Genomic DNA, 24,901 nt, shown 5'->3' on the forward strand with positions numbered 1-24,901 from the left:
TGCTGGAAAAAAAGGTGTGTTTACACGATACTCTGTAATCTATTGTCAGAGGTGTCATTGACATCTGATGCCTGATATTGACCCTTGACCTCTGACTCACCCTCCAATTGGGTCAACCACGATGTCCCTGGGTCGGTCCAGATTCTCCCAGATCAGGACAGTACGCATGCTCCCGTCTGCATTAGATACTTCGATACGATCTGTACCTGATCTCACACACACACGCACACAATTCATTATGGTTCGTACAACAAATGACTCAATAAAGACTAGTCAATAAAGACTTCCTGGTAGTCTATAGCTGACATGATACACAAACTGAAGTATGTACCACTACCCTATAGTAATTTAAATCTAGAACACCGGTACAGTTAAGGATTCTTACCTGCGTCGGTCCAGTAGAGTTTGTTGGTCACCCAGTCAATAGCCAGACCGGCTGGACTTTCCAGACTGGTGTCCACCACCACCTGACACACACAATAACAACTCATTAAAATACAGTACAGTAACTTCAATGAAATACTCCCCCATTGCAACAAGGTCAAACAGCTGTGAAATTAACTGTGATACCAAACTCTCATCAATAGGTGGCGATATTTGGTTAAAAGTAAAGTGCAAGAGACTTTTATCAATACTCTGATCTCATCAAAACATCAACCACTATAACACTAAACTGTTTTCTTCTTTATAACTAGCTATTTTACTTGTAATGATCTTGATGGGTGGTTGTCTCATCTACTTTAGTTGAATGCACCATCCATTGTACAGTAAGTGGCTCTGGATAGGAGCATCTGCTAAGAAAGTAATATGGGGCAGAACTGACCTCCTGCTTGGAGCCGTCCCATTGGGCCCGGTTGATGGAGTCGGTGGTGACGTCCGTCCAATAGATTAAGCCCTCCTCAGCGTGCCAGTCCAGTGCCACGGCGTTGCGTATGTCAGCCAGTGGGATGACATCATCCGACATGTCCTCGGTGTCAAAGCTGATTCGTCGGATGTCCGTCCTTCGGGCAAAAAGCAGGAACTTGTCAAGACCTGATCAAAGACCAAAGGTCTTCTGTCAGTGCTCTACATTTAACAACGGGGTCATCACAACACACACACACAACACAACAACATGGACTAACTGGATTGAACATTTATTAGCAAACATTTGAGATTATATTTAGAATAAAGTAATGACTAAATTAACACAAAAAGATTTACAACTCTAAATCATCACATTCAAATGTCAACAAATATTCTGTTATTCTACCTAGAGTGTGTTCTTGTATGCCAGTAAGTATACTCACTCAGGGCACAGTTATGCTGGTCCACTTTCTTGAAGCCAGTGGGGCAGTGGCAGGTATAGGTCTTGTTGCCAGGGAGACAGAGGTGGCTGCAGCCCCCGTTGTTGGTCCCACATCGGTTACGCCCACCTGAAGAAGAGAGGAGGGGAGAGAGGTTAGAAGCACTGAGTGAGTGAGTGACTGAGTGAGTGTGCAGGTGTGTTACTGACTAACAGAGTGCATCTGTGGGTGGTGTGTGTGTGTGTGTGTGTGTGTGTGTGTGTGTGTGTGTGTGTGTGTGTGTCTGACTGACCTGCGGGCTGTCTCTGCGGGTGCAGTGTATGTATATCCATAGGGAAGTGCAGCTTGTTTCTGATGATCTCCTGGTTCTTGCCCGTGAACTTGTTGGCACTATTGATGCTCTTGGTGTGCCAGTCTGTCCAGTACAGGCTATCCTCAAATACCGTGATGGCAAATGGATGGGGCAAGCCTGGATGGAGAGAGAGTAAGACAGAGAGAGAGAGAGAAAGACAGAGAGAGAGAGATAGAGACAAATATATGTATTGAAAGAAGCATATGTTGTCTTTATTTCTGAAACACAAGAACAACCTTGGAACCTTCTCGTTGACCCTTCAAAGGACTTAGACCAAGTGGTATAGAAGGAGGGGGGTTACATGATTTCAAACAACAAGCACCCATTGGAGCAGCAACTAAACAACACACAGCCACACACAAATCCCTAAACAGTTCCTCCGCAAACTAAGACAAAACACCAAATAAAACCAATCTGGCGTAAAGGAACAATTATCTTCAAAGCAAAATAGCACAAAGTTGGACAAGATCTGATTCCTCACACCATCAAATGAGGATGAGTTAATGTTGTTGTCTTTTCAATTTAGTGACACATAAGGCAACCCCCCTCTATTGAAACATTACCCAGAAGAGAGCAGTGGTTCTGGCAGATGTCACGGTGTCCCCTATTGTATTCAGGCTTAATCAGAGCTGGTTGGAGTTAGCCTGTTTCTTATTAGCCACTCGCTAATGACATAAGCTTTGGGAGTTAAGTGCTAGCTCTATAGATTTCTTCTGAGAAAAAGTCCCTGTTTGAATACTTACAGCAATGAGGGAGGGATTGATCAAAGAAAGGAAGGAAGGAAGGGAACAATGATTTGTTCATTTAAATAGAGCCACAGTCTTTGGTGGAGCGCATGAGTGGAACACTTCCATACAATCGGCCCTTCATTCATTCGCCTAGCTACAGTGACCCTATTGGCCAGATTGCCTATATTTTTTGGCAAAGCACAGAGAACCACAGAGAGCGCTGAATACGCTCAACTGATGGATGGAAAGAACATCGTTTTTCCCCTCGTTTATTTGTGTTGGTGGCGCACAGTTTGTGGTGAGCTTGCTGCCATAAAGGTCTTACACAGGTTTGGCATTTTATACCAGGAATTTACAGTGGGGGTGTAAATGAAGAATGGTGAAAGACCAAACCCGTGGAGATGCAATCATTTTCTCTCACTCTCCAAGATATTACCTAACTCTTAATGTAAATGAATACTCAGATACATACTTAAAGTATCATACCCGTCAGAAAAAAACTAAATAACATTAGCTTCAGGGAAATATTGGTATTTTTTCTCTCTCTCATGTCTCTCCATCTGTCTATCTTTTTCTTTAGGTCTCCAGGTGTGTGTAGGACGATACTTGGTGTGTGTGTGTTACTGATGTTATCTTCAAGGAGACACATGGTAAGACATGAGTGTGAAGGGGAGTCATAGAGTTGGATTGACCCTCTCCTCTCTCTTTCAAAGGCAGCTAGCAGGAACACTGGTGGTATGTGGGCCTACTTTCTCTTTTCTGTCTCTCAGGTTTCTGTCTCTGGTCTAAGGGACAGCTGGGCCAGCAGCTGTAAGGCAACGGGGAACCTTCCATGGGGGTCTACCCTCCACCCACATGTAACCTCTCCCCTCTCTGTCCCCGCTCTTCTCCTCAACTCCCTCACTCACTCTATTGTGTCCTTCTCTGTCTCTCCCCTACCTCCTTTTCAACCCCCCCTCCAAAAAAGCCCACATTCCCATCCCTCCCTGTCCCCACAACATCAGTTATCCTTTACTGCCCCCCCCCCCCCCCCCCCCACCACCTCGCCCCTGAAGGTGCACAGGTGTGCTCAGAGGATAATGGTGTCACCCACATCACTCTCCATATTCCATGACAAAGGAGCTGGCATGCCTCCAAATGTTTCTCAAACGAACACACACACACATAAAGGCATGCATGCGTGCACACACACACACACACACACAAAACCACACACACAGGCACACACACGTCCCATTTGTTCTGCCTGTTGTCTGAGCAAACAGAGGGCCTAGTGGAGGTACAGGGCCAATTACAAGTTTTTATCCCGAGAGCACACATCATTAAGGGCTACTCACACAGGGCTGGACGGGTACCCTCTACACCCCTGTTCTCCTCCCCCTATCACCCCACATGCACCCCTCCTCCTCTAATCAAACACTCACCGAGGGCAGTGGGTACCCCTCCTTTTCCTCTCCCAAAAGCCCTTCCTTCTATTCATCCTCCCCTCCAAAAAACACCTCACTTCTCTTCCACCCTCAAAAAACCTAAACGTTTTTAAACTATCCCAACAAACACTTTGATGGACCCATAAGCCAATCGAAGTGTAGTATTCCGGAGTTGTGTTTGTGGAAGCTTCTTACAGGTTAGATAATATATTTACATTTTAGTAATTTAGCAGACACTCTTATCCAGAGCGACTTATATACACTCACTGGCCAGTTTATTAGGTAAACCCATCTAGTACTGGGTCAGACCCCTCTTTGCCTCCAGAACAGCCTGAATTCTTCAGGTCATTCTACAAGGTGTCGGAAACGTTCCACAGGGATGTTGGTCCATGTTGACGCAATGGCATCACGCAGTTGCTGCAGATTGGACGGTGGTACATTTATGCTGCGAACAGACCATTCCATCTCATCCCAAAGATAATCTATTGGGTTGAGGTCTGGGGACTGCGCAGACCTGAACTCAATGTCATGTTCCAGGCTATGTTTATCCACTCCTCAATTGTACAGTGTTGGTGATCGCGTGCCCACTGGAGCCGCTTCTTCTTGTTTTTAGCTGATAGGAGTGGAACCTGGTGTGGTCGTCTGCTGCAATATCCCATCCATGACAAGGATCAACGAGTCGTGCGTTCTGTGATGCCGTTCTGCACACCACTGTTGTACTGCACCGTTATTTGTCTGTTTGTAGCCAGCCTGTTAGCTTGCATGATTCTTGCCATTCTCCTTCGACATCTCTCATCAACAAGCTGTTTTCGCCCACAGGACTGCCGCTGATGGATGTTTTTTGTTTGTTGCACCATTCTCGGTAAACCCTAGACAATGCCGTGCGTGAAAATCCCAGGAGGGCAGCTGTTTCTGAGATACTGGATCCAGCATGCCTGCCACCAACGATCATACCACGCTCAAAGTTGCTTAGGTCACTCGTTTTACCCATGCTAACGTTCAATAAAACAGTAACTGAATGCCTTTGATCAGGGCTGTCCCCGACAAAAATAAATCAAGAGTCATCTGTTCTTTCAACCAATCGATTGGTCAAAATCTTGAAAAGTGTATTTTTGCCTATAAATCAAATCAAATTTTATTGGCCACATGCGCCGAATACAACAGGTGCAGACATTACAGTGAAATGCTTACTTACAGCCCTTAACCAACAGTGCATTTATTTTTAATAAAAAAGTTAAATAAAACAACAAAAAAGTGTTGAGAAAAAAAGAGGAGAAGTAAAATAAAATAACAGTAGGGAGGCTATATATGCAGGGGGGGTACCGGTGCAGAGTCAATGTGCGGGGGCACCGGCTAGTTGAGGTAATTGAAGTAATATGTACATGTGGGTGGAGTTAAAGTGACTATGCATAAATAATTAACAGAGTAGCAGCAGCGTAAAAAGATGGGGTGGGGGGGCAGTGCAAATAGTCTGGGTAGCCATGATTAGCTGTTCAGGAGTCTTATGGCTTGGGGGTAGAAGCTGTTGAGAAGTCTTTTCGACCTAGACTTGGCACTCCGGTACCGCTTGCCGTGCGGTAGCAGAGAGAACAGTCTATGACTGGGGTGGCTGGAGTCTTTGACAATTTTGAGGGCCTTCCTCTGACACCGCCTGGTATAGAGGTCCTGGATGGCAGGAAGCTTGGCCCCAGTGATGTACTGGGCCGTACGCACTACCCTCTGTAGTGCCTTGCGGTCGGAGGCCAAGCAGTTGCCATACCAGGCGGTGATGCAACCAGTCAGGATGCTCTCGATGGTGCTGCTGTAGAATTTTTTGAGGATCTGAGGACCCATGCCGAATCTTTTCAGTCTCCTGAGGGGGAATAGGCTTTGTCGTGCCCTCTTCACGACTGTCTTGGTGTGTTTGGACCATGATAGATCGTTGGTGATGTGGACACCAAGAAACTTGAAGCTCTCAACCTGTTCCACTACAGCCCCGTCGATGAGAATGCTCAGTCCTCTTTTTTTTCCTGTAGTCCACAATCATCTCCTTTGTCTTGGTCACGTTGAGGGAGAGGTTGTTATCCTGGCACCACACGGCCAGGTCTCTGACCTCCTCCCTATAGGCAGTCTCATCGTTGTCTGTGATCAGGCCTACCACTGTTGTGTCGTCGGCAAACTTAATGATGGTGTTGGAGTCGTGCCTGGCCATGCAGTCATGGGTGAACAGGGAGTACAGGAGGGGACTGAGCACGCACCCCTGAGGGGCCCCCGTGTTGAGGATCAGTGGCAGATGTGTTGTTACCTACCCTTACCACCTGGGGGCGGCCCGTCAGGAAGTCCAGGATCCAGTTGCAGAGGGAGGTGTTTAGTCCCAGTATCCTTAGCTTAGTGATGAGCTTTGAGGGCACTATGGTGTTGAATGCTGAGCTGTAGTCAATGAATAGCATTCTCACGTAGGTGTTCCTCTTGTCCAGGTGGGAAAGGCAGTGTGGAGTGCAATAGAGATTGCATCATCTGTGGATATGTTGGGGCGGTATGCAATTTGGAGTGGGTCTAGGGTTTCTGGGATAATGGTGTTGATGTGAGCCATGACCAGCCTTTCAAAGCACTTCATGGCTACAGACGTCAGTGCTACGGGTCGGTAGTCATTTAGGCAGGTTATCTTAGAGTCCTTGGGCACGGGGACTATGGTGGTCTGCTTGAAACATGTTGGTATTACATACTCAGTCAGGGACATGTTGAAAATGTCAGTGAAGACACTTGCGAGTTGGTCAGCACATGCTCGGAGTACACGTCCTGGTAATCCGTCTGGCCCTGCGGCCTTGTGAATGTTGACCTGCTTAAAAGCCTTACTCACATCGGCTACGGAGAGCGTGATCACATAGTCATCCGGAACAGCTGGTGCTCTCATGCATGCTTCAGTGTTGCTTGCCTCGAAGCGAGCATAGAAGTGGTTTAGCTCGTCTGGTAGGCTTGTGTCACTGGGAAGCTTGCGGCTGTGCTTCCCTTTGTAGTCTGTAATAGTTTTCAAGCCCTGCCACATCCAACGAGCGTCAGAGCCGGTGTAGTACGATTCAATCTTAGTCCTGTATTGACTCTTTGCCTGTTTGATGGTTCATCAGAGGGCATAGCGGGATTTCTTATAAGCGTCCGGGTTAGAGTCCCGCTCCTTGAAAGCGGCAGCTCTACCCTTTAGCTCAGTGCGGATGTTTCCTGTAATCCATGGCTTCTGGTTGGGGTATGTACGTACGGTCACTGTGGGGACGACATCATCGATGCACTTATTGATGAAGCCAGTGACTGATGTGTACTCCTCAATGCTATCTGAAGAATCCCGGAACATGTTCCAGTCTGTGCTAGCAAAACAGTCATGTAGCTTAGCATCTGCGTCATCTGACCACTTTTTTATTAACCGAGTCACTGGTGCTTCCTGCTTTAGTTTTTGCTTATAAGCAGGAATCAGGAGGATAGAGTTATGGTCAGATTTGCCAAATGGAGGGCGAGGGAGAGCTTTGTATGCGTCTCTGTGTGGAGTAAAGGTGGTCTAGAGTTTTTTTTCCTCTGGTTGCACATTTAACATGCTGGTAGAAATTAGGTAGAACAGATTTAAGTTTCCCTGCATTAAAGTCCCCGGCCACTAGGAGCGCTGCTTCTGGATGAGCGTTTTCCTGTTGACTTATGGCCTTATACAGCTCATTCAGTGCAATCTTAATGCCAGCATTGGTTTGTGGTGGTAAATAGACAGCTATGAAAAATATAGATGAAAACTCACTTGGTAAATAGTGTGATCTACAGCTTATCATAAGATACTCTACCTCAGGCGAGCAAAACCTCGAGACTTCCTTAGTATTTGATTTTGTGCACCAGCTGTTGTTTACAAATATACACAGACCGCCACCCCTTGTCTTACCGGAGTCAGCCGTTCTATCCTGCCGATGTAGCGTATAGCCCGCTAGCTGTATGTTATCCATGTCATCGTTCAGCCACGACTCGGTGAAACATAAGATATTACAATTTTTAATGTCCCGTTGGTAGGATAACCGTAATCTTAGGTCATCCAATTTATTTTACAATGATTGAAGATTGGCTAATAGGATTGATGGGAGCGGCAGTTTACTCGCTCGCCGTCGGATCCTTACAAGGCACCCCGACCTACGTCCACGATATCTCCGTCTCTTCCTCATGCGAATGACGGGGATTTGGGCCTTGTCGGGTGTCTGTAGGATATCCTTTGCGGCAGTCTCATTGAAGAAAAATTATTTGTCCAATACGAGGTGAGTAATCGCTGTCCTGATATCCAGAAGCTCTTTTTGGTTATAAGAGACGATGGCAAAAACATGTACAAAATAAATTACAAATTACGCGGAAAAACACACATAATAGTACAATTGGTTAGAGGGCTGTAAAACGGCAGCCATCTTCTCCGGCGCCATTCCAAAACTTCAGTATAGACACACCCTATGTGTTAATAAAATCAACTACAGTTGAAGTTCAAAGTTTACATTCACTTAGGTTGGAGTCATTAAAACTTGTTTTTCAACCACTCCACAAATTTCTTGTTAACAAACTATCGTTTTGCAAGTCGGTTAGGACATCTACTTTAAGCATTACACAAGCCATTTTTCTAACAATTGTTTACAGACAGATTATTTCACTTATAATTCACTGTATCACAATTCCAGTGGGTCAGAAGTTTACATACACTAAGTTGACTGTGCCTTTAAACAGCTTGGATAATTCCAGAAAATGGTGTCATGACTTTAGAAGCTTCTGACAGGCTAATTGACATAATTTGAGTCAATTGGAGGTGTACCTGTGGATGTATTTCAAGGCCTACCTTCAAACCCAGTGCCTTTTTGCTTGAAAATCAAAAGAAATCAGCCAAGACCTCAGAAAAACAATTGTAGACCTCCACAAGTCTGGTTCATCCTTGGGAGCAATTTCCAAACGCCTGAAGGTACCATGTTCATCTGTACAAACAATAGTACACAAGTATAAACACCATGGGACCAAGCAGCCGTCATACCGCTCAGGAAGGAAATGCGCTCTGTCTCCTAGAGATGAACGTACTTTGGTGCGAAAAGTGCAAATCAATCCCAGAACAACAGCAAAGGACCTTGTGAAGATGCTGGAGGAAACAGGTACAAAAGTATCTATATCCACAGTAAAACGAGTCCTACAGTGGGGAAAAAAAGTATTTAGTCAGCCACCAATTGTGCAAGTTCTCCCACTTAAAAAGATGAGAGAGGCCTGTAATTTTCATCATAGGTACACGTCAACTATGACAGACAAATGGAGGGAAAAAAATCCAGAAAATCACATTGTAGGATTTTTAATGAATTTATTTGCTAATTATGATGGAAAATAAGTATTTGGTCATCTACAAACAAGCAAGATTTCTTGCTCTCACAGACCTGTAACTTCTTATTTAAGAGGCTCCTCTGTCCTCCACTCGTTACCTGTATTAATGGCACCTGTTTGAACTTGTTATCAGTATAAAAGACACCTGTCCACAACCTCAAACAGTCACACTCCAAACTCCACTATGGCCAAGACCAAAGAGCTGTCAAAGGACACCAGAAACAAAATTGTAGACCTGCACCAGGCTGGGAAGACTGAATCTGCAATAGGTAAGCAGCTTGGTTTGAAGAAATCAACTGTGGGAGCAATTATTAGGAAATGGAAGACATACAAGACCACTGATAATCTCCCTCGATCTGGGGCTCCACGCAAGATCTCACCCCGTGGGGTCAAAATGATCACAAGAACGGTGAGCAAAAATCCCCGAACCACACAGGGGGACCTAGTGAATGACCTGCAGAGAGCTGGGACCAAAGTAACAAAGCCTACCATCAGTAACACACTACGCCGCCAGGGACTCAAATCCTGCAGTGCAAGACGTGTCCCCCTGCTTAAGCCAGTACATGTCCAGGCCCGTCTGAAGTTTGCTAGAGTGCATTTGGATGATCCAGAAGAGGATTGGGAGAATGTCATATGGTCAGATGAAACCAAAATATAACTTTTTGGTAAAAACTCAACTCGTCGTGTTTGGAGGACAAAGAATGCTGAGTTGCATCCAAAGAACACCATACCTACTGTGAAGCATGGGGGTGGAAACATCATGCTTTGGGGCTGTTTTTCTGCAAAGGGACCAGGACGACTGATCCGTGTAAAGGAAAGAATGAATGGGGCCATGTATGATGAGATTTTGAGTGAAAACCTCCTTCCATCAGCAAGGGCATTGAAGATGAAACGTGGCTGGGTCTTTCAGCATGACAATGATCCCAAACACACCGCCCGGGCAACGAAGGAGTGGCTTCGTAAGAAGCATTTCAAGGTCCTGGAGTGGCCTAGCCAGTCTCCAGATCTCAACCCCATAGAAATCTTTGGAGGGAGTTGAAAGTCTGTGTTGCCCAGCGACAGCCCCAAAACATCACTGCTCTAGAGGAGATCTGCATGGAGGAATGGGCCAAAATACCAGCAACAGTGTGTGAAAACCTTGTGAAGACTTACAGAAAACGTTTGACCTGTGTCATTGCCAACAAAGGGTATATAACAAAGTATTGAGAAACTTTTGTTATTGACCAAAGACTTATTTTCCACCATAATTTGCAAATAAATTCATAAAAAATCCTACAATGTGATTTTCTGGATTTGTTTTTCTCATTTTGTCTGTCATAGTTGACGTGTACCTATGATTAAAATTACAGGCCTCTCTCATCTTTTTAAGTGGGAGAACTTGCACAATTGGTGGCTGACTAAATACTTTTTTTCCCCACTGTATATCAACATAACCTGAAAGGCCGCTCAGCAAGGAAGAAGCCAATGCTCCAAAACCGCCATAAAAAAGCCAGACTACGGTTTGCAACTGCACATGGGGACAAAGATCATACTTTTTGGAGAAATGTCCTCTGGTCTGATGAAACAAAAATAGAACTGTTTGGCCATAATGACCATCGTTATGTTTGGAGGAAAAAGGCGGTTGCTTGCAAGCCGAAGAACACCATCCCAACCGTGAAGCACGGGGGTGGCAGCATCATGCTGTGGGGGTGCTTTACTGCAGGAGGGACTGGTGCACTTCACAAAATAGATGGCATCATGAGGAAGGAAAATGATGTGGATATATTGAAGCAACATCTCAAGACATCAGTCAGGAAGTTAAAGCTTGATCGCAAATGGGTCTTCCAAATGGACAATGACCCCAACCATACTTCCAAAGTTGTGGCAAAATATCTTAAGGACAACAAAGTTAAGGTATTGGAGTGGCCATCACAAAGCCCTGACATCAATCCTATAGAACATTTGTGGGCAGAACTGAAAAAGCATGTGCGAGCAAGGAGGCCTACAAACCTGAATCAGTTACACCAGCTCTGTCAGGAGGCAGGAGGAATGGGCCAAAATTCACCCAACTTATTGTGGGAAGCTTGTGGAAGGCTACCCGAAACGTTTGACCCAAGTTAAACAATTTAAAGGCAATGCTACCAAATATTAATTGAGTGTATGTAAACTTCTGACCCACTGGGAATGTGATGAAAGAAATTAAAGCTGAAATAAATAATTCTCTCTACTATTATTCTGACATTTCACATTCTTAAAATAAAGTGGTGATCCTAACTGACCTAAGTCAGGGCATTTCTACTATGATTAAATGTCAGGAATTGTGAAAAACTGAGTTTAAATGTACAGTGGGGAAAACAAGTATTTAGTCAGCCACCAATTGTGTAAGTTCTCCCACTTAAAAAGATGAGAGAGGCCTGTAATTTTCATCATAGGTACAGACAAATTGAGAAAAAAAAATCCAGAAAATCACATTGTAGGATTTGTAATGAATTTATTTGCAAATTATGGTGGAAAATAAGTATTTGGTCACCTACAAACAAGCAAGATTTCTGGCTCTCACAGACCTGTAACTTCGTCTTTAAGAGGCTCCTCTGTCCTCCACTCGTTACCTGTATTAATGGCACATGTTTGAACTTGTTATCAGTATAAAATACACATGTCCACAACCTCAAACAGTCACACTCCAAACTCCACTATGGCCAAGACCAAAGAGCTTTCAAAGGACACCAGAAACAAAATTGTAGACCTGCACCAGGCTGGGAAGACTGAATCTGCAATAGGTAAGCAGCTTGGTTTGAAGAAATCAACTGTGGGAGCAATTATTAGGAAATGGAAGACATACAAGACCACTGATAATCTCCCTCGATCTGGGGCTCCACGCAAGATCTCACCCCGTGGGGTCAAAATGATCACAAGAACGGTGAGCAAAAATCCCAGAACCACACGGGGGGACCTAGTGAATGACCTGCAGAGAGCTGGGACCAAAGTAACAAAGCCTACCATCAGTAACACACTACGCCGCCAGGGACTCAAATCCTGCAGTGCCAGACGTGTCCCCCTGCTTAAGCCAGTACATGTCCAGGCCCGTCTGAAGTTTGCTAGAGTGCATTTGGATGATCCAGAAGAGGATTGGGAGAATGTCATATGGTCAGATGAAACCAAAATAGAACTTTTTGGTAAAAACTCAACTCGTCGTGTTTGGAGGACAAAGAATGCTGAGTTGCATCCAAAGAACACCATACCTACTGTGAAGCATGGGGGTGGAAACATCATGCTTTGGGGCTGTTTTTCTGCAAAGGGACCAGGACGACTGATCCGTGTAAAGGAAAGAATGAATGGGGCCATGTATCGTGAGATTTTGAGTGAAAACCTCCTTCCATCAGCAAGGGCATTGAAGATGAAACGTGACTGGGTCTTTCAGCATGACAATGATCCCAAACACACCGCCCGGGCAACGAAGGAGTGGCTTCGTAAGAAGCATTTCAAGGTCCTGGAGTGGCCTAGCCAGTCTCCAGATCTCAACCCCATAGAAAATCTTTGGAGGGAGTTGAAAGTCTGTGTTGCCCAGCGACAGCCCCAAAACATCACTGCTCTAGAGGAGATCTGCATGGAGGAATGGGCCAAAATACCAGCAACAGTGTGTGAAAACCGTGTGAAAGCGTTTGACCTGTGTCATTGCCAACAAAGGGTATATATATATTTTTTCTCATTTTGTCTGTCATAGTTTACGTGTACCTATGATAAAAATTACAGGCCTCTCTCATCTTTTTAAGTGGGAGAACTTTCACAATTGGTGGCTGACTAAATACTTTTTCCCCCCACTGTATTTGGCTAAGGTGTATGTAAACTTCCGACTTCAACTGTATATCTAGGCTATTGAGCTTGTCTGGTGTTTTATTAAGCACAATGTGATATAATAATTAAGACAGACAAATGACTCAAGAGGTAGCCAGATATCAAGATAGCCTAACCAGAAGAAAAAAACCTGTTCCCGACCATCCTCTTTCAGCTACTGCTGGCCTTCGCAGATTCTGCCATTAAGCTCCTGAAGTTGCCGGTAAACGGCTACACCAGGGGTCGGTAACCTTTTCCATTTGGAGTGCCAATTTATCTTACAATTTCTACCGATCTGCGTGCCAGTTATGATTTTTATATTCACATTTTCATGGAACAGTTTCATTTAATTTATAATCAAGTCTTCGTATCTCAAAATCATTATCATGTGGTTAATCAAAATTCTAAAAGTAACTTCTATTGCCATTGCCAACTAATAACTCATAAAAACATTGCAGCCTGAAGGTAGAAAACATCCTGATAAAAATAAATATCCTATAAATCCTATATTGGCTACGCATGGCCTGTCTGAAGGGAACTTGAAACATTGTTCCAACTATCAACTTGGTCCGGCCTGAACCTAGCACTAGAAAACTTGCAACATTGTATAAAATATTCTGCCCCCTCAGAGTTTCCTGCACCAGTGAGCTCTGGACACAGCTGTAGGCTATTTGCGCAAGGGATAAGAAGTAATCAGGTAGGCCTATTTTATGACGTTTCCAGCGGATCAGAGCATGACATTTTCCCCCCCTTTCACACCAAGTAGAGAGTGGAGTGGTTATCGAAAGAGAGCTGGAAAGATTTTTCAAATAGGCTACGTTGAGGAACTATTGTCATTCTCAATGGATGTAAAAACAGACTTTGTTTACTTGCTGTTTGAGGTGAAGAAAAAAATCATTTGAGAAGCTCCACAGTGGTGGTGAGTTAAGACAATCAGAAATACTATTAGATCCCCAAATGGGCACATTTAGAGGCCTACATTTGTGCACAGGCCAGGTAGCCTAGGCCTACCTCTATGCATAATCAGGTGTACGTCCTTACTCAACAGTGACCGGAGCCTTACAAATAAAATGCAATGAATAAATTGACAACTCAGAAATGAAATGAAATAAATAAAAACTTGTTCCTCACAAGTGTAGCCTAGGTTGTGCAGTCCGCAAACAACGTGTCCACTCAGACAATGAGAATGGTAAAATACTGTAATAATAATATATTGAATGCATTAACAGAAATGACCATAACCAAACATTGTAGATTAGAAATGATGGGAATTAACGGTAAATGTACTACTGGTGATACTGGTGTGGCATCCCTCGGCCTCCGCAATGGATTAGTCCACTGAGACATGCGTAAATCAGACAGTTGTCTCATGTGCCATAAAAAAATAATATATATTTTCTACTGCTTGACTAAAAATATCTTGTTCGACGAACAGCCTATTGACAAAACAATCGACCAGTCGACTAAATGGGGTCAGCCCCGATGTCCATCTGCCTGCCTGCTTTATAGAACAAGCCAAGGCCACACTGACTCACTGTACCTAATAAACTGGGTGGTGAGTGTATGTGCCATTTAGTAGACACTTTTAACCAAAGCAACTTACAGTCATGCCTGCATGCATCTTTTGTATGGGTGACCCTAGCGAGAATCGAACCTACAATCCTTGGCGTTGCATACAAAGCCAGACAGGACCAGGCTGTGATAACAAGTGAACATACCTATCTATCACCTCTGTTTTTAGATGGAGACTGAGGAGGACCTCTACTCCTGTCTCGCTTTGTTATGACCGACAGGTGTTCTGCACCGACTGCTGATTTGCCACTGCAGAGCTGGAATTATCTCTTCCCAGTTGGAATACCGAGCGGAATTGTGGCTGTGGCAAAGCCCATGGGTGTGTCCCAAATCGCACCTTATTCCCTAAATAGTCCTCTACTTTTGACCAGAGCCCTATGGGGGGATTAGGGTGCCCTATATTGGGCTCCCGAGTGGCATCTCAGTGCTTGAGGCGTCACTACAGACCCCCTGGTTCGATTCCAGGCTGTATCACAACCGGCCGTGATTGGGAGTCCCATTGGGCGGCGCATAATTGGCCAAGCGTCGTCCGTGTTTGGCCGGTGTAGGCCGTTATTTTAAATAAGAATTTGTTCTTAACTGACTTGCCTAGTTAAATAAAGGTAATATATATATATATACATATATATATATATATATATATATATATATATATATATATATATATATATATATAGACAATATGGTGCCATTTGGGACACAGTTCACGGCTCCCGCTCTCCCCATAAACAGAAGGCAGCGCTGCTTTGATTTCCAGAACGGGTGATTTCCAATTAGCAGGCCGGGGGGGTGGTGAGTGAAGTGTGTCGGGAGTGGTGATGATCCACAGAACACTGATCTGCACTTGTCATAATGTCATATCTCCCACGGTCTTTCACACAAACACTCTCTTTCTCTCACACACAAACACACACCCACACCCTTGGTTCCAAGTCACAGGATTTATGCATTCATTGCTTTGTGGATGTGAGTTGCTGTGTGGATGTGAGTGTGCTGTTTTTTGTGTGCAATTTAATGGAAATATGGCATTGATTAATTCCACATGGTATGACAGAGCAGCTCTAGTTTTCGTCATCTATAGTTTGGAAGGATATCAGCTCCTACAATAGCAGCAAGTAGATTTTTGATTCAACAAGTAACTGTAGGTATCATCTTGCTAGAGCAATTTCATTTAATTTTGTCTTTCACGTAGTAGCCTAGTTAATCATTCCTGTTTGAACTGTCTGATTGCTCATTTATTTTTGTATTTATTTATTTGCACCAAAGAAAACAAGTGATAGACAACAATACAGATGAAAACAAACCCTAAAATAAAAAAAGGTGTGCAGGTGTTGTTGGCTTATTTGAAAATCACACCACAAAAAAAACTATATACAATACAGAAGTTCAAAAATAAAAAAGGTTTGTTAAAACAGATAACAAAACCTACTAATTATAAATGCATAAATGAATTGATCAGTAATCATGAAAAAATGTGAGTGTGTGAGAGTTAGGCTATATGGAGGAGATTACTGAGTAGTTTGGTTCATCAGGCTGACCCCCAGTCTTGAAGCTATTGAGGGATGATGATATTTTGGCAATGTGAAGATAAGAATTCCAGAGTATGGTACCTCTATATCTGATAGAGAATTGACTATGTGAGATGTGGCAGTGGGAATGATGAAGGTTATTGCATTGTCTTGTGTTATATAGATGGATTTCAGAATTAACCTGGAAGAATCCATTGAAAGCTTTAGGTAAACTGTCTGGGAGGTATGAGTATTTGTAGATAAAAGTGCATAATTGGCGTACATTGATGTCGTAAATAGACAAGATATTGAGTTTCTTAAACAAAGGCGCAGATGGAGCCAGGTAATTAGATGAGGTGGCTAGTCTTGCAAATCTATTTTGTATGATTAGTAATTTGTGTAGTTAGGAGCAATGTTCCCTCTAAGCTGCGAGCGTGTGTGGGCGCAGAAGAAATATGAGCCTGCGCAGAGAAGCACGAGATTGAACTTCACTCAACTTTCTACAGTTTTCCCCTTTAGTTAACACTATCAACATTTCGCTCTACTGTGGGAATTGTGATCGAATCAACACAATATTAGCCACTTTCAATGTAATATACCGAAAGAAAACGAACTATGCAATATTTAGTATGCAAAACTAACTGTGCAAGAGATTTTCTTGTAGGCAGAGCACATTGGAGTAGGATTCTATTGCATTGACAGGCAAGACTCAGTCTCATACTGTGCCATAACCAATCAGAGCTGCAGTAGGCCTATATGCAAAGCTGCAGTAGGCCTATATCCATTGCCATATATGGATCTGTGCCATTCACTTTGAACTCGACTGTGTTTAGGCTACAGTATGAGCGGTCACGAGTAGATGCGCTTGTTTTGAGATCAAAGTGAGAGCTGCATGTAGCCACGTGTGCAGATTTGTTCATATCCTTTGCTAGTAAGTGAGTTATTAGCCCAGTTACAGCTAATTTCTAGTCAACAATGGGGGAGTGGTTGCTTCCAACAAGAGCACAAAATGTGTGCATTTCTAGCCATCTTTGAAAAGCGAGTCATGTAAAGAGCTTTTTTATGTCTTAAAGGGGAAGTGTTGTATTTTGAGACAGTCTTGAATAAGATAAGTAGCCAATAGGCAGAGCGTAGCATAATTTGTCTGATTCTCTGTAATAATGGTATGGGAATAATAATGCATTTTATTTTGTAAAGTGGTTTCTTCCATCAAACACATTTTCAGTCACCTTCTTGTCTGAAGGACAAGTGGATAAACAGGTTAATGTCAAGCCCTGCATGTTTTCTTTCCAAAAGTCTCATGGAATGTAGGCATTGAACACCACACATTGGCTGCTACTATAGGCTGAATGATAGAACATCTATTTCCATGTTAAAATGTTATGGGATGCGTTTTTCTCCATTGTTTTTGATGTTAGACCATTCTGGTAGGCCTACATTATGATCAAAGCGGGTACAACCTCAGTGTTCACAGTAAACGCGTGCAGGAAGTTTCGATAAAGTTTGCGCTCAGCAGACCTGAAATTTGCTCAGTGCCCGAAAAACATTTGAGGGTACATTGGGTAGGAGGCATATGTACTGGCCCAGACAATATTACAGTAAATGAGATATGGGTAAATTAAGCTATAGTATAGAGTTAGGAAGCAAGCCTGATGAACCAAACCACTAATCTTTCTGATGATACCAACAGATTTCATCACTTTTGTCATGATCGTTTATAGACTGGACGGACCAAGGCGCAGCGTGATAAGCATACATGTTTATTTAAACGAATGAACACGCGACAAAACAACAAACGAAACGTGAAGTCCAAGGTAACACACAAACATACCATAACTGGAACAAGATCCCACAACTAACTAGTGCCAATAGGCTACCTAAGTATGGTCCCCAATCAGAGACAACGAGCGACAGCTGCCTCTGATTGGGAACCACACCGGCCAACATAGATCTAGACATAATAGAACCTATAACATAGAACAACACAACATAGAATATACACACCCTGACTCAACAAATAGGAGTCCCCAGAGTCAGGACGTGACAGTACCACCCCCCCAAAGGTGCGGACTCCGACCGCGCCAAATAAACATAACAGGGTAGGGGCCGGGTGTGACCACCACTTACTCTCCACCTCCCTGTTGCGCCCCTGGTCTGGTCTGGACCTCGGCGCGCTGCTTCCCCTCTCCTTCCTCCCACGATGTACCAAGCCCTGTCTGGACCCTGGTGTGGGAGACCCCGAACCTGGAGAGGGGCTGACTTCTGGGTCTGGACTGGAACCGCTGACTGGAGCTGGACCCGATGACGGTGGATCGAACTACTCTGGCTCCGGAGTGGAGCCGCTGACCGGAGCTGGATCAGGCACTGGTGGAGCGGACTGCTCTGGCTCCGGAGTGGAGCCACTGACCGGAGCTGGACTGGACCCCGGTGGAGCGGATTGCTCTGGCTCCGGAGTGGAGCAGCTAACCGGAGCTGGATCAGGCACCGGTGGAGCGGACTGCTCTGGCTCCGGAGTGGAGCTGGCTTGGTGCGAGGGGCAGGAACAGGCCGGGCCGGGCTGGCGACGTGCACCACTGGCTTTGTGCGAGGGGCAGGAACAGGCCGGGCCGGGCTGGCGATGCGCACCACTGGCTTGGTGCGAGGGAAAAGAACAGGCCGGGCTGGCGACACGCACCACTTGCTTGGTGCGAGGAGCGGGACTGGGTTCCTTTATAAACCCCCGCTCCTTCTGCTGCCTAACCAGCTCCTCTCGCCGTGCCTCTACACCTTCCTTCTCCCTTTTAGCCTCCTGTAGCTCCTCCCTCTGACCTAATAACTCCTGCTCCCTCTGAACCAATAGCCCCCGTAACCTGGTGGCCTCCTCTCCTAACCTGCAGATCCGCCCTGTCACTGCCTCCTGCTGCCTCGTCATCCACACCGTGTGCCCCCCCCTAACATTTTCTTGGGGTTGCCTCTCGGGTCTCCGTCGTCGGCACTCCTCTTCCCGTGAGGACTCCTCCGGGAGCCCCCACGAGTTAGGGAACAGACACTCGTCGTCGTCGTCATCCTCCAACTCCTCAGTGTAGTACTGTTCCCACTCCTCTTCCCAAGGTCGTAGGGACCCAATCCGAAACCCAACCGGGTGCAGTGGTCGGGGCTCTTCTCTATCGCTCCCCGACCACCCCTTTAGCCCCCCCAAAAAAATGTTTCTTGGGGCTGCTTCTCGGGCCTCCTCCTCGGCCGGCTTCCATGTTGCCGTCGTTCCTCTCCTGCCTGGGCATTTACCTTCGCCCATGGCCCTTTCCCCGCGAATATCTCCTCCCATGACCACCATTTGCCCATCTGTGACATCGCTATACGCTCTTCCTGGGCACGCTGCTTGGTCATCGTTTGGTGGGATCTTCTGTCACGATCGCTTACAGACGGGACGGACCAAGGCGCAGCGTGATATGCATACATGTTTATTAACGAACAAACACAACGACAAAACAATAAACAAACGATACAGCACAACACAACATACCTTAACACGGAACAAGATCCCACGACTAACTAGTGCCAAAAGGCTGCCTAAGTATGGTCCCCAATCAGAGACAACGAGCTACAGCTGACTTTGATTGGGAACCACCCCGGCCAACATAGATCTACACATACTAGATCTAACATAGAAAATCAACATAGCACAACACAACACAACACAGAAAATACACACCCTGACTCAACAAATATGAGTCCCTTGAGTCAGGGCGTGACAACTTTGCTGCAGACAAATTGAATAACTTTTCATCAATTAGAACTCAGAGGAATCTAGTGGATGTGACTAATTTAATAATTCACACCAATTATTCTTACAAGTGAATACAATAAAGTTGGATTTTTTAAAATTTTTTTACATTTAAAGATAATTTGTTTATCTGGAACCATTCAGGAAATGTGGCTTCATTACATTTACGTCATTTAGCAGACACTCTTATCCAGAGCGACTTACAGTTAGCGCATACATTATTCTTTTTTATTTTCATACTGGCCCCCCGTGGGAATCGAACCCACAACCCTGGCGTTGCAAACGCCATGCTCTACCAACTGAGCTACCTCGCTGCCGGCCATTCCCTCCCCTACCCTGGACGACGCTGGGCCAATTGTGCGCCGCCCCATTGGTCTCCCGGTTGCGGCCGGCTACAGCAAAGCATGGATTCGAACCAGGATCTCTAGTGGCCACTCGGGAGGTTAGTAATTAATTAGTAAGTCAAAATTATTGTGTGATAAAATCAAATTGGTGTCATCCGCAAAGAGAATGGGAAGTACAGACGAAGACACAGCAGCAAGGTCATTGATATAGATTAGGAATAACAAAGGTCCAATTATCGAACCCTTTGGCACGCCACAGGATATTTTGGCCCTGGTAGATGCACAGCCGTTTGCATCAACAAATTGTTCTCTATCATAAACGGAACTATATAGCCAATTATATGTATAATCATGAAAACCGTAATAATGCAATTTATAAAGTAATATTTCATGATCAACCGTGTGAAACGCTTTAAATGTAAATGAATGCCGAGAGCGTATTCATTGTTGTTCAGGGCTGTAAAGATTTTATCCACAAGTTTCAAAAGAGCCATATCTGTGGAGTAGTTTTTAACGAAAACCATATTAGTGCTCATATAGAATACAGTGTTGATTTAAATTATTCAACATTCTCTTATACACACATTTTTCTAGGATTTTAGAAAATCATGGTAGTACAGATATTGGGCAATAATTTGTAAAAGATCTGGGATCCCCAGATTTATAGAGGGGGATAACTTTGGCAATTTTCTCATCTTTAGGAACAATACAAGTTTGCATTGATTTGGTGAAGATATACATTAGAGGCTCAGTAATCGAGGAAGACACTGATTTCACCAAAGAGGCAACAATCTCATCATGACCTGCTGCTGATACCTTTAAGTTACCAATTACGTCCATCACCTCCATTACATCAGGAGGATCAAACTGAAGCAGAGAAGGGAAATGTCACAATGTATTCCAAGGGATCGCCATCAGTTTTCTCTATTTTCTTTGACAGAGAGGAACCCACATTCACAAAAAAGTTATTAAATGCACATGAAATAACATCAGGATCACTATAGGTCTTATTTTCAACAATAAATTGAGATGGGATAGTTGTAGATGCCTTTTTCTTATTCAACCGTATACTTTTTGTAAGTTGCAGAATTCAGGGGAGAGGGATGTGTGAGAAACTTTTTATACAACTAGTTTCTTTAACTGACAATTTTTCGAGACCGGTTGTAAACCGAGGTTTCCAGAAACAATCTCCTGCTCTCTTATTTGATTTAACTAACGGAAAGCAGTGGTGAAATATAGAATTGGAAGATGTGAGAAAAGTCTGGTAAGCACATTGGCCTGATTATAAACATTTTCCCATTAAATATAATCAATCAACATCTTAAAGCGCTCACAATTACTTTAGTTAAATATTCTACCCTTAATGCTACTAATCATTCCCATCGGTTCATTTCCAGCTGCCAAAGCGAAGTGGAAAATTGGAAGTGGTCAGAAATGTCAGTATAAAGTATACCTGTTTTAGCCACATTTTTCAAATAATTTGGAAAAATATTATCGATAAGGGTGGCAGATGAACTGGTAACTCTTGTAGGCTTATAGATGAGCGATTAAAATAGCTGGAGTATAAAGTATTCAAAAAGTCAGATGTCAGTGAGTGGTTCTCACTTTTAAATAAGTTCATGTTATAATCACCCAATACAAAACAAATGTTACCTTCATTATTAATCAAATCCAAGGTTGATGCAAGGATATCAATAAAACTCCCAATGTCAGAATCGAGTGGCTGATAGATGCATCCAATTACCACCAAAAAATGAAGAGATTCAACATGTTATCAGATGCAAGTGCGAGGTCCTCTCTTACAAAGAATTGATAACGTTTATGAACAAAAATGGACACTCCTCCTCCCACTCTTGAGGTTTTACAGTGGTGAACAGCATTATATGTAGTACTTGTGACTTACATTACTTGTGACTGTCGTTGTGGACTTAGATTAGTTTCAGGTCTATTTGTGTAACAGTCTTGCTAATTTGTGGGCGTGTTGTATAGTAGGGGGTGTTTTCTTTGCCTCTGACACGCAATCAGCAATCAGTGCAGGGAGGTGTGTCTATCACCTTGGCTAGGCAATTAGTGCTAGTACTTCAGTCTCCCCTGTTTTGTCAACAAAACCATGACTGTCGCCGAAATAAAGACGTTCTGCCGAGTTGTTCTGTCGAGTTGTTCGAGGAAGGAAAGAGAAAAAGTTCACACCACTCTCACACATACAGTTGAAGTCGGAAGTTTACATACACCTTAGCCAAATACATTTAAACTCAGTTTTTCACAATTCCTGACATTTAATCCTAGTAAAAATTCCCTGTCAGTTAGGATCACCACTTTATTTTAAGAATGTGAAATGTCAGAATAGTAGTAGAGAGAATGATTTATTTCAGCTTTTATTTATTTAATCACATTCCCAGTGGGTCAGAAGTTTACATACACTCAATTAGTATTTGGTAGCATTGCCTTTAAATGGTTTAACTTGGGTCAAACGTTTCGGGTAGCCTTCCACAAGCTTACCACAATAAGCTGGGTGAATTTTGGCCCATTCCTCCTGACAGAGCTGGTGTAACTGAGTCAGGTTTGTAGGCCTCCTTGCTCGCACACGCTTTTTCAGTTCTGCCCACACATTTTCTACAGGATTGAGGTCAGGGCTTTGTGATGGCCACTCCAATACCTTGATTTTGTTATCCTTAAGCCATTTTGCCACAACTTTGGAAGTATGCTTGGGGTCATTCTCCATTTGGAAGACCCATTTGCGATCAAGCTTTAACTTCCTGACTGATGTCTTGAGATGTTGCTTCAATATATCCACATAATGTTCCTTCCTCATGATGCCATCTATTTTGTGAAGTGCACCAGTCCCTCCTGCAACAAAGCACCCCCAGAGCGTGATGCTGCCACCCCCGTGCTTCACGGTTGGGATGGTGTTCTTCGGCTTGCAAGTCCCCCTTTTTCCTCCAAACATAACGATGGTCATTATGGCCAAACAGTTCTATTTTAGTTTCATCAAACCAGAGGACATTTCTCAAAAAAGTACGATATTTGTCCCCATTTGCAGTTGCAAACCGTAGTCTGGCTTTTTTATGGCGGTTTTGGAGCAGTGGCTTCTTTCTTGCTGAGCGGCCTTTCAGGTTATGTCGATTTAGGACTCGTTTTACTGTGGATATAGATACTTTTGTACCTGTTTCCTCCAGCATCTTCACAAGGTCCTTTGCTGTGGTTCTGGGATTGATTTGCACTTTTCGCACCAAAGTACGTTCATCTCTAGGAGACAGAACGCGTCTCCTTCCTGAGCGGTATGACGGCTGCGTGGTCCCATGGTGTTTACACTTGCATACTATTGTTTGTACAGATGAACGTGGTACCTTCAGGCGTTTGAAAATTGCTCCCAAGGATGAACCAGACTTGTGGAGGTCTACAATTTGTTTTTTCTGTCTTGGCTGATTTCTTATGATTTTCCCATGATGTCAAGCAAAGAGGCACTGAGTTTGAAGGTAGGCCTTGAAATACATCCACAGGTACACCTCAAATTGACTCAAATGATGTCAATTAGCCTATCAGAAGCTTCTAAAGCCATGACAAATCATTTTCTGGAATTTTCCAAGCTGTTTAAAGGCACAGTCAACTTAGCGTATGTAAACTTCTGACCCACTGGAATTTTGATACAGTGAATTATAAGTGAAATAATCTGTCTGTAAACAATTGTTGGAAAAATTACTTGTGTCACGCACAAAATAGATGTCCTAACCGACTTGCCAAAACTATAGTTTGTTAACAAGACATTTGTGGAGTGGTTGAAAAACGAGTTTTAATGACTCCAACCTAAGTGTATGTAAACTTACGACTTCAAATGTAAATATCTTACCTAGTTATTTTCAGATGATTTCCTTTTGCTCTTTTGTAGCTTTGTCAACTGTGTGTGTTTTCTATCCCTGTTCGCTCCTGTCCCTGTAGGTTTTACAGACGCTCCCCACCCCATGGCTGCAACCCTTATAATTTTGTGTACCCTGCACACACAACCCATGTGGAATTCCTAGTCTCCGGCAGCGTTTGGAACTGCCGATATGCCGTCAATAAGGCTGAGTTAATCTCAGCCTACATGTATATTGTCCTTCAGTCCCTACACTTTTTGGCCTTAACGGAGACATAGATAACCCCAGAGAACACTGCTACTCCAGCAGTTCTCTCGTCATCTGACTATGCGTTCTCTCATAGTCAGAGAGCATGTGGTCCTCGCGGTGGCGGCACAGGGCTACTCATTTCTCCTAAGCGGAGATTTTCTCTTTTCCCCCTCTCTCACCTGTCTATCTCCTCATTTGAAAACCATGTGGTCACTGTCACTTGTCCACTCAAGCCTAACATTGTTGTCATCTTTCGCCCACCAGGTGCCCTTGGAGAGTTCCTCAATGAGCTTGACACCTTGATAAGCAAATTTCCCGACAATGGCTCACCTCTCATTGTACTGGGCGACTTTAACCTCCCGACACCTGACTTCAATTAATTTCTTTCTATGTTTTTCTTTCCACTCCTTTCCTCTTTTGACCTCACCCTTTCCCAGTCACCTCCTACTCACAAGGCAGACAATACACTTGACATCATCTTAGAGGCTGTTCACCTACTAATCTCACTGCAACCCCCCTCCATGTCTCTGATCACTACTTTGTTTCCTTTTCTCTCCATCTTTCCTACAACCCTACCCACTCAGCCTCTCCCCAGATGTTCATGTGCCTCCGCAATCTTCGCTCTCTTGCTCCCACTACTCTCTCCTCTTCTATCTTATCCT

The 24,901-nt window shown here is 44.0% G+C and overlaps 1 protein-coding gene across 2 annotated transcripts in view; it reads right to left on the reverse strand.

Annotated features, from left to right (window-relative positions):
- The window catches only part of LOC311111695 (low-density lipoprotein receptor-related protein 4-like), a 201,856-nt gene that overhangs the window by 22,530 nt on the left and 154,425 nt on the right, over positions 1-24,901 (reverse strand). For both annotated transcript variants that reach the window (XM_084154489.1, XM_084154488.1), the window contains exons 15-19: positions 1,579-1,755; positions 1,290-1,415; positions 824-1,032; positions 386-467; positions 101-206 (exon numbers count right to left, since the gene is read on the reverse strand). In XM_084154489.1, the coding sequence (XP_084010615.1) occupies positions 101-206; positions 386-467; positions 824-1,032; positions 1,290-1,415; positions 1,579-1,755 (700 nt within the window). The remainder of the gene's footprint in view (positions 1-100; positions 207-385; positions 468-823; positions 1,033-1,289; positions 1,416-1,578; positions 1,756-24,901) is intronic.

The sequence above is a fragment of the Coregonus lavaretus genome (assembly GCF_964263955.1).
Source record: "Coregonus lavaretus genome assembly, chromosome: 37".
NCBI classification, from domain to species: Eukaryota; Metazoa; Chordata; class Actinopteri; order Salmoniformes; family Salmonidae; genus Coregonus; species Coregonus lavaretus.